The sequence below is a fragment of the Chiloscyllium plagiosum genome, unplaced genomic scaffold (genome assembly GCF_037043375.1).
Source record: "Chiloscyllium plagiosum isolate Xiang-an unplaced genomic scaffold, Cpla_swu_hap1 HiC_scaffold_18, whole genome shotgun sequence".
Taxonomy (NCBI): domain Eukaryota; kingdom Metazoa; phylum Chordata; class Chondrichthyes; order Orectolobiformes; family Hemiscylliidae; genus Chiloscyllium; species Chiloscyllium plagiosum.
In genome coordinates, this window is record NW_028270156.1 from 24,532,277 (window position 1) to 24,543,559 (window position 11,283).

Here is an 11,283-nt window from a genome sequence, read left to right on the forward strand (position 1 = left end):
TGAAACAAACAAGATTCTTAGGGAACCTCTTAGGATAGACGGAGAAAAGTTGTTTCCACTTGAGAGAGTTTAGGACCATAGGGAATAATCTGAGAATAAGGGGTCACATAGTTAAAACCATTTCTGAGGAATTTTTTTCTGAGGGTGTGAATCTTTGGAATTCTTTACCACAGACTGTTGTTGGGGCTGAGTTATTTAAATATGTTAAAGGATGAAGTAGGCAATTTTTAAATCAGTAAGTGAATCGAGGGTTATGGGGAACAGGTAGGCATGTGCAGTTGAGGATTATTAAATTATAATGCTAAGGTTTATCTATTTCTCTTGACCATTATTGTTGAATTTACTGTCATCACCCTTTCAGGCACTGCATTCCACATTACAACTCATACTGTAAAATAAAGTATTACCACACACCACCTCTAGATCGTTTGCTGATTACCTTCAGTCTATGTCTTCTAGTTATTAATCCTTCTACTCGAAATAACTTGTTCCTTGTTTACTCTAGCATCCTGCAAGTGCTACCTTTCAAAGCTACTCAATCTTCTCCGTGAAAAGAACCAGCCCAAATTATTTAGTTTCTCCACCCCTCTTATCATTCTAGTATATCTCCTCCTACTCACCTTGGAGAAGGTCTTTTAAAAATTAGTGTGCATATCGCTCCAGCCACCTTTGACCCGCACCCACTTTAAACCATTTAGTTCCTATTGCATTTAATCACTTCTCCCTCCAGTGTACATTTGCGTTAACCAAAAGGAGGGGAAAAAAGATAAAGAAAATAAGTTAACAAGGAGGGAGAAAATAATGCTAACAGCATTAGATGTGTTGTAAACATACTTACGAACTAGGTGTGCAAATAATACAAAAAAACTTCCAACACTTGATGTTTGAATCTTGATTTTAGTATAATTAAATGTCTCAAATCATTTTTAACTTGCATGTTTCTTGTACTTTTCGCATCCCAACAAATCTCTTCAATAATGAAATGTGATCACAGCTGCTGAGAAGACAAACATGGTAAATAAGTTGTGCCCAACAAAATGTTATTGACTAGTTACTCTAACTTGATGGCTTTTGAGGTTTACAGTTTGACTAGTATATCGGGAGAACTCCTCACTTATATCTTTCTCTTACTGGTAATAATCTTTTAACTGTCTGAACAGACAGACAGGACATTAGTTTAATGCCTCATTGTATGCATGCCGGTGTCGACAAAATAAAGGCATCCATGACCCGTGCTTTAAATGCACATCAAGTTCTTTGCCTGAGCAAATAAGGATCCGGGTACCTTTTTTGAACCTGTATTCATGAACTGAGTCGCCTTGAATGTAGTTACTAGCCAATGTTCAGCCAGCTACATTCAGGACTGCACGTGTTACCTAGCCAAACTTAACAGATCACTGCAAACGGTGATCAGAAAGGAAAGTTTCGTTGACCTGAAACATTATCTTTCTGTTTCCACAGATGTTTCCTATTCTGCCCACTTATTTCCAGCAGCAAGGGAAGCTTTTCTGTACATTAAAACACATGGCCATGAAGCACTTTTAAGGATGCCTTATGGTGGTAAGAGATACTGTATAAATGCAAGTCTTTGCCTTATTAAAATATGTTTACCTGAAATATGGAGCCATGTCATTCAGTAATGCTCCATCTGGTGCTATATTAAAACCATGGACTATTAGTAGTCAACTTTCCCCTTCATGTCATAACCTCCCTGCTCTTTATCAAATGTTAGAGCATTTATGTCCAGCTAGGAAAGGACACAATATAAATTTAATGTGACACTCCCTCAGTACCATACTAGGAATGCCAGCCGAGATTTTTTCTGCTCAGATTCATGAAATGACTCCTGAATCCAAGTTGATTTAGGGTAAGAGCTTTATTTTATTATGTAATGGAATGCAAATGACCTTACCAAAGCTAGCCTATTCCTGATTGCCCTTGAAGGTGGTGTTGATGGTAAACAACCTTCGTGAATTGTTGCAGTCCACGTGGTGTCGGGACACCTGCACTGCTGTGTGGAAGGGAGTTCTACAATTTTGATCCAGTTCAATAAAGGATCAGCAATTTGGTTCCAAGTCAGGTTGATGAGTGACTTGAACGAGATCTTCCAGATGGTGATGTTTCCATTACTCTTCTGTCTTTTCCTTCCTGTGTGGTTGAGGTCACAGATTAATGACAAGTTGTCAAAAGAAAGCTGGATATGAAATCTACTAACCAATGAACCACAGCATTCCAATAGGTCAGCAAAAGATCACTCCATGAAAAAGGAGGAAGTTGCATTATAAATGTTTTTGTTATTTACCAAGATCTTCCAGCAATGGCATTCAGTACATCTCATCATGGTCCTCTTCAATAGCCCTTGTGCACTTTTCCAGCTACTTCAGTATTATTGTATTCGCAGGACATTTGGATAATTCCAGTCGCCAATGATTGTTTAAAAGCAGTTGTACATAAGTGGGGTTTGTTCCCATATGCCTCAAATATTCTGCAAACACATTGCAGACATTTTTTATAATGAGGGAAAAACATTTTTTACACTGACAAACAACAATTACACATCATTCAAAAAACTCACAAATATTTAAGCTTACTGAGCACAGTGAAAAAAAACAAACACGGGAGTTATTGAACAGCTCCCTGTCTTTTTTCTGTGTTAGTATCAGCTGAGTGTCACATTTATTTAATTTCCTTCAGCTGGTACAGGTTTAGTATGATGACTGGGCAGATTTATTCCAACTGATCTGTCAGAACACATGTACTGCAGTGAGACCTTCCTTCCTTTAATCCAAAAATACCAAACGTTTAAATCTGCAACATACACTCACCATTTTTTACAATGAGAATACATAAGACACCTTCAGTAGTCAAGTCTAAGTCTCCCCAAGCAGTTTAAGAATTTGAGTTCAGTGGAATGCCACAAGGATCAGTGCTGGGTCCTCTACTTTTTGTCATTTACATAAATGATTTGGATGTGAGCATAAGTTAGTAAGTTTGCAGATGACACCAAAATTGGAGGTGTAGTGGACAGCGAAGAGGATCTGGACCAGATGGGCCAATGGGCTGAGAAGTGGCAGATGGAGTTTAATTCAGATAAATGCGAGGTGCTGCATTTTGGGAAAGCAAATCTTAGCAGGACTTATACACTTAATGGTAAGGTCCTAGGGAGTGTTGCTGAACAAAGAGACCTTGGAGTGCAGGTTCATAGCTCCTTGAAAGTGAAATCGCAGGTAGATAGGATAGTGAAGAAGGCATTTGGTATGCTTTCCTTTATTGGTCAGAGTATTGAGTACAGGAGTTGGGAGGTCATGTTGTGGCTGTACATGACATTGGTTAAGCCACTGTTGGAATATTGCATGCAATTCTGGTCTCCTTCCTATTGAAAATATGTTGTGAAACTTGAAAGGGTTCAGAAAAGATTTACAAGGATGTTGCCAGGGTTGGAGGATCTGAGCTACAGGGAGAGGCTGAACAGGCTGGGGCTGTTTTCCCTGGAGCGTCGGAGACTGACGGGTGACCTTATAGAGGTTTCCAAAATTATGAGGGGCATGGATAGGATAAATAGACAAAGTCTTTTCTCTGGGGTCGGGGAGTCCAGAACTAGAGGGCATAGGTTTAGGGTGAGAGGGGAAAGATATAAAAGAGACCTAAGGGGCAACTTTTTCACGCAGAGGGTAGTACATATATGGAATGAACTGCCAGAGGATGTGGTGGAGGCTGGTATAATTGCAACATTTAAGAGGCATTTGGATGGGTATATGAATAGGAAGGATTTGGAGGGATATGGGCCGGGTGCTGGCAGGTGGGACTAGATTGGGTCGGGATATCTGGTCAGCATGGACGGGTTGTACATGCTGTACATCTCTATGACTATGACTCTACGTCTGAAAATCAAAAACTACTACAGTATAACACCTTTATTTTATTCTTTAAAGTATACACACTCTCTCTACCCCCTGGATAGTTTAGAGCTCGGGGGCCCACAGTCCCAAAGGATTTAGCCACTTCGGACTGAGCTAAGAAGTACCTTTGTTTGGGGGCTGTGGATCTTTGGATGCTGAGGTGTTGAGTATATTCAGGACTAAGATCGATAGGTTGTAAGACACTGAGGGAATCAAGGGTTTCTAGGATTAAGTAGGCAGGTGGAGTTAAGGTTAAAAATCAGTACTATCTTACTGAATGGCAGACCAGGCACAAAATACATTCTTCTGTTCCTCTTTCTTAATTCATTATGTATTAATAGCAACAAGGGCACTACACACAAAAAAAATCTTTTGCTTTATATGACTTACTTTACACATTATAGAACTATCAAGTAAAAATAGTCCATTTGATTTAAAAATCAAAAAAACAAAATGAATTTATCAGTAAACATTATGCAGGATATGTGAGATTTGGGCAATAACTTCCAAATAACTTCACCAACGTCGTAATGGCTACATCCCTTGCCTTTCCAAAAGACTCAGATTCTTATTCAAAAGTGAGTTGTGTCATATTATATTCCTGGTGCAGAAAAATGAAAACATTACACTGCAATAATATATATAGTTACATGGGATTTGGGTGTGTGGTGGTTGCTCCCAGAGTTTCCTGTAGTGCAAAACTGTAGCTAGGCTAGGCCGATGAATCAACTGGCAGGTCATAGATTGACTTTCTGCCTCCTTATAGGGTGAAAGCACAAACCTAACTGCATTAAATCTAAATTTACCTTAAATAATTTTGGAAATATACCAGGTGATTGCCATCAAATAACAAAAAGCCTGGAGTTAAGTTTCTTCAGATTGTTATCCAGATCCTGGCACTGGAGGTGAAATCTAAAGAGAAGGGAGACAATTGATTTGCAAAGAAAACTCCTGATCTCTGTCAAAAACGTAAGAAATAAGAGATGGAGGTAAGCCATGCTAATTTTAAGCCATTTTATAAGATCATTGCTGAACTTACGCATCATATCCTCTCTGTGAACATACACTGTTTCATAGAGTGCCCAAAAAGTTACCACTTTAAAATTTAGTCTTATATATTTGAAAACTGAACAGCATCCACAGATCACTGGGGCAAGAGTGCCAAAGACCAGCATTTGTAACATTAGCTCAATCAAATACTGTTGGAATAGTGAGAGCAGGGCACGGAAGTAAATGGTCAATTGTACAGTTATTCAGGAGGTAGACTAGGATTTATCTGTCTTAATTTATCCGGGGTAACTATCTAGGAATATAAATGAAACACCTTAAGTTACTGACTCTAGCTCAGAGTGGGATATTTTTGCATAGGGCTTCTGGGAAAAGTAGGATTGCCCTTTAGAAGTTCAAACTTCTTGGGAAATTCCCAGGGAGTAATGGCATCAGTATTTTGGTGGGGTCCTGATTTGCATCTTGGGTCATAAATCTGATCTCCCGATGATCTGGGGAGTGGAAGATCTGGCCCATTTCCCACCAATCTTTTTCAGGTAGTACATTCCAAATGATTATAACTGACTAAGTTTCACTTCTTTTGTCGTCCATTATGTAACTAGCCATTACCATTCAGTGGGGCTTATATCAACTGGAGGATCCAACAATGACTGTTTTATGTCCTCTCAAAAGCAGGATGCTTAACCAAGACAATCTATAGTATTGACAATATTGTTTTAATGTTAGCAGAGAAACTCACGAGCAACAAAATTTAAGGTAGGAAGCAATGCCACTTCCTTATGTTATGGAAGTGAGCTGTCAGACTAGATTAATATTTAAACATAAAATGATAATAAATGTTTGGTTTATCCTACGAGTTAATTTTTAAAGAATGATTCAGACATTTAAGGCTCACTTTTCTAGGTACCCAAGAAATAACGAACAGAAAAATCGTGGCTAATTATACAATTGACAGCCCCACCCCTACTCCTCCCATTTTCATTGTGAAAAAGTATCATTCAATTAACATCATTTTTGTTTTAAAAAATAAAATATTGTTAAAGTGTTTCTCTTGTTTTTTTATTTCTATTGGCATTTGAGCCACGGAATAGCGGCTGTTAAAATGCTGTATCTCTCAGGACAATGTTTTTTTTAAACTGTCTCGTTGTAAGAGTTCCGAGCCCTATCCGGGACGTTACCTGAAATACCAGTGCTGACTGAAAGACAGACTTTCCTTTCAGTTCCCTTGTTACTAACTGCAGGAATTTACCGCAGATCTCCATCCCCGGGCACTCCAATCCAAATTCACTCAAACACTAAAAACAATTCACTGACACAACGGACATGGAATTCGGGAGGAAATTAAACAAACTTTTGCTACTTGCACCATCCACCCCGCATCTCACCTGGAAAACTAAAAAAGGCAACGTTTAATCTCAAAATCTAACGACTTCCTACTTTAACAGAGACTGGTCATGGGCTTCTTTATTCAAAATACGTCACTCCCAGAAATGGAAACTTTTGCTCTTGCTTTGATTAGGAATGGGCAAACCATTAATTTTTTTTTTAAAAAAACGACAAAACTCAATTTATTGATCCGGATGTTTGAAGATCCTGCAAACCCCGGATACGTGATGTAAACAGATCTGACAGGGTCAGCCCCCGAAAGGGAGCGCTGCAAGGCTGGGTTGTCCTGGAGTAGCGAAACCACTGCATTGAGCTACAAATCATTTTAACTCCAGCTGAGAGCAACCGGACCTACCAGTAAATAGGATAAAACCTGATTCCTTGCGATCTAATGGACGCTCTGCCGATCACAAAGTACATCACTCCCAGATGCTTTTACATGTAAAAGCTAGTGTTTTGTTTTGAAGAACTGGTTACTCTCCTCCCAGGGGATCGAAGCAAAGTAGCTTGTCATTGAGAATAGGTTTTCTTAAAACTACATAATCAGAAGAAATTGCACTAAATCTGTTGAACAACATGAGCCAGTTTCTGTGCAAACATAATATCAAGCTGGTTATCAAAACGCAACATTTAATAAGAAGGGAAGGTCGCCAAAGCTCATTGGACAGCCTCTTCCATATCCAATGGGGCAGATGTATGGGAACGCCTCCACCAGCAACTTCCCCTCCAAGCCACGCGCCATCCTAATTTTGAGCCATATCGCCATTCCTTTACTGTCACAAGTCAAAATTCTGAAACTCCCTCCTGAATTGCACTATGGTTTTTGTTACAACACAAAGACTACAATTGTTCAAGGAGACAGCTACCATCATCTTCTCAAAGTCCAGAGGGCAGGAAGAGATAGATCCTAACTTATTTCTTGGAAAAACGATAGCATGTTGTTGAAATCATTTTTCTTAAAATGGACTCTCTCTGCTATTGAACACGGAATGAGCAGGTTGACTGCTTGCCAAAGTTTCCAGCAATTACTAAGGTAAAAGTGCACTCTTCACCTCCAGCCTTGTGAACATTCCAGCCAAACCAACAGAAAGGAGTTCTAAACAAGATGTCTAAGCCAATTGTGAACAATGGAGACTGTCAAACCTATTACAAAACAGAAATTGCATGAATGATTTATTGTCACATGTATTTTACAATTAAATACAAAAAAACACAATGAAAAGTTTTCATTTGTCGACAATCAGGCATCATTTTGATAGTTGCAGAATAAGAGAAAATGAAAAGATGTAGCTTAGAAGAGAAGTCCATCTATGTATAGATTCTGAGCTAACACAGAACCGCCACTGCTTTGCCAGACCCAACTTACATCAAAGTCACTGATCCTTGGGCGCGATCATTTGGCGCTGGGCTGATTCACCTTTGTCACCACCCATGCCAGGCACACCAATGTCAAAGACTATCACCATGGTCAGTGGTGCCGTGATACCTTCCCACTACCGGTCCCAGCCAATGATGAAGTTGCCTATTCTCAGGCACCATGTTTCGTTGCTGGGCCTACCTCACTGATGTCACCTCAGGGCTTGCTCTCCTCTGCGCTGGGCTCATAAATTGCTGGAAAATCTCAGGCTATTACAGCTTGATGCAAAAACCTTGGAGCCACTAACATCACTATTCACAGCTTTGAACTACAATATACATGTCCAACAACTCTGATGGTTGAGTGGGGCAGGGAAATGTTTTTGGGTTGATTATGAAAACTAGATTACCAGTGTATTTGTTTTCAGGTGTCAACTGTGGTTCAAATCAAGGTGCTTGCACTCAAAAAGCTATCTAAGTCTCAATGAGAGAGTCCAGTATAAAGATCTATTTGAAAACATCATTACAATAAAGTACAGTGGATGATGCTTTGTCTCCGGTGAAATGTTAAACTATTTGTCCTGCCAGGTGGATGTAAAAGATCCCACATCACTATTCAAAGAACAGCAGAGATCATGACCAATATTTATCCAAATACCAAAATAGCTCCTTGCTATTTATAAATATTTTCTAATCAACCTGTTCAGGTATGTCATCCAACATCCCTGAAACAGGTGGGACTTGAACCCAGATCTTCTGGCTCAAAGATAGGGACACTACACAATGCCCCTTCTTTGGAGGTGTTTTTAATCAATATGATTAAGGCATGTTACGATACTCTGATGCAGGTGAAGCTTGAGCCAGGAGCCTTCAGGTCCAGCAGTGAGGACACTACCATTGCATCACAGGAGCCAGCTCGTATTAATTTATATAGATATGGCTTTGACACATTTTATTTCTGATAACCAACTTGATATTATGTTTGCATAGAACCTGGCTCATTGTTAAACAGCTTTAGTGTAATTTCTTCTGGTTATGTAAAAAAAACTTCTCAATAAATTGTTTTGCTTTTGGAGGAGAATAACTAGTTATTCAAAATAATCATTGGGCGTATCTAGTTACATAATTAAAGAAAATGCTTTAGTATTTCTATTTGGCAAAATCCAACATCAAGACCTTGCCTAATTCAAAACCAGAAGCCCACTCCACCATGGGGTCATCTGTTCTGTACAGTCACTTCAAGGATTGAAAATACAGGAATCCTGTTACTGAGTATTCCTGCCCTTTCATATTTGAAGACTGTGGACCAAGAGCAAAAAAATAAGTCTGACAAAATACTGTTTCCTGGCCTAATTTCCAGTGCATTTCTTCTGGAGTTAGGACAGCACTGGAACAGCTGCTGGTTATATTGTAAATGTGTGCTTACTTAAATGTCAAGGATAATTAACTATCCTACCAGAGAGTAAAATTTGTGCTTGCAAGATTGAGTCATTTAGCCTTCAATCAGAATGTCACAATCAAGCTAATCGCCAGTTCTATTATACAGTTGTTCTGCACTTCTGATGTCATACAACTCCATGAATCTCCAACTGGCTGCACAAAATATCCATATAATAGTTCAAGAGTGATTTTAAAAAGCTCACATCTAGGAATAGTCTAAGTTGTCCATCATGTTCATTAAGCATTGAACCAATTGTATTGCAGATTTTAACATGACCTTTTATTTAATTTCTGGGGAGTGTTGCTGAACAAGGAGACCTTGGAGTGCAGGTTTTATAGCTCCTTTTCAGTGGAGTCGCAGGTAGATAGGATAGTAAAGAAGGCGTTTGGTATACTTTCCTATTTTGGTCAGAGTATTGAGTAAAGGAGTTGGGAGGTCATTACAGCATTAGGTTAGGATAGCTGGTCGGCATGGACAAGTTGGACCGAAGGGCCTGTTTCTGTGCGGTACATTTCTATGATTGGGTTCAAAGTCATGATCAGTTCAACAAGTCAAACATATTTTGTTTTCACTTGGCATGGGAATTGTTGTGGGGAGATGAATAATTTCTCATACTTATCAGCTCAAATTGGTATTGTCAGAATCATAGGATAAATCATTCGCAAGATTTTACATGGTCTCGAATGGTCCAGACATGAGATATGAATAATTTGCATTTCGCTCCCCATTAAGTGAACATTAATATTCATCCTTAAATATAATAATAATTGTAGAAGAATTTTTGGTTAGAAAATGTTAAGCTGTTTGTCCTTTCTCTTTGCCTGGTTTGTTAGATGCTAATGTATTTGCCATCAAGCAGACTTTATGAACCCTTGCTTGACAGGTTCTTAGTGGAAAGGAATTTCAGCCGATTCAAATTTTGATCCACAACATGCCAACCCACACCATGTTATCTCCTTAGAAGTAAAAGTTCTGGACCAGCATTAGACGAACAAAAATGGAACAGTTTGCCAACAGTGTTTTCCTTAACCAGGATCCTGAAGCTAAGCAGCACTGTACCCGGTTGTAACTACTTGAAACAGAAGCAAACTGTAAAACACATATTTAAACATGGTTTGGCTCCTTCATAATAACATATTAAACAAAATAATGTTTGGTGCGTTTGGCTCAATCTGGTTCAGTATGATCCTACTTAAGTTTATTTTGTTCTTTTTAAAACAATCAAGAAAAAGTGAATTAATATTTTGCAGTTGGCATCTTATACAAGGCAGACTAAATTAGCCCTCTCTATTAGAAATGTATTGAATGCATAAAAACTTCTGGCAGATTGATTTTTACTTCATTTAAAATCTAAGTAGTTCATTATTCTTTTGTTCTGTTGCAGTGATATTGATCTCTTAAATTATTTGGCAAAATAAATTAATTATGTCCTGTGTATGATGCAGTTCAGTAGACACTGAGAAACTATTTCCTCTGATGGGGGAAATTGAGAACCAGAAAATATGAATAGCCACTGTTCAGTCCTGATGCAACATATGTTTCATGCAACGTTGTTATCTGAGAGAAGGAGTTAAGAATTCAAGCCCTAATGAAGCCATTATTGTTTCTAGGTCAACGTCCTCCCTACTTAAGGCTGACATTCCAAAGTAGTACTGAGGGAATGCTACACTATCAGGAGGCAGATAAAATGTCCGCTCTGCTTAATCAGGTAACACAGAGTTTTTCCATACATACCCAGTTTCTTGACAACATTTATCTCTCAATCATATTCATCTTGACATATTAATTATAGAACAATACAGCTCAGTACAGGCCCTTTGGCCCTCGATGTTGTGCTGACCTTACATCCTACTCTAAGGTCAAACTAACCTACATAGCCTCCATTTTACTATCTTCCTTGTGCCTATCCAAGAGACGCTTAAATATCCCTAATGTATCTGACTCTATTATCACTACTGGCAACGCATTCCACGCACCCACCACTCTCTGTATAAAGAACCTACCTATGACATGTCTCCTAAACCTCCACTAATCACCTTAAAATTATGCTCCCTCATGATAGCCATTTCCGCCCTGGGAAAAGGTCTCTGGCTATCCACTCTACCTATACCTTTCGTCATCTTGTACACCTCTATCAAGTCACCTCTCATCCTTCTTCTCTCCAATGAGAAAAGCCTTAGCTCCCTAAACCTT

At 38.9% G+C, this 11,283-nt stretch overlaps 1 protein-coding gene across 1 annotated transcript in view; it reads right to left on the bottom strand.

Moving 5' to 3' along the window:
- LOC122558036 (uncharacterized) overlaps positions 1–4,811 on the bottom strand; it is a 162,836-nt gene extending 158,025 nt beyond the window's left edge. The window contains exons 1-3 of the mRNA XM_087996338.1: positions 4,706–4,811; positions 2,303–2,485; positions 1,913–2,148 (exon numbers count right to left, since the gene is read on the bottom strand). Of these exons, the coding sequence (XP_087852464.1) occupies positions 1,913–2,148; positions 2,303–2,324 (258 nt within the window). The 5' untranslated portion in view covers positions 2,325–2,485; positions 4,706–4,811. The remainder of the gene's footprint in view (positions 1–1,912; positions 2,149–2,302; positions 2,486–4,705) is intronic.
- Between the last annotated feature and the right edge of the window lie 6,472 nt (positions 4,812–11,283).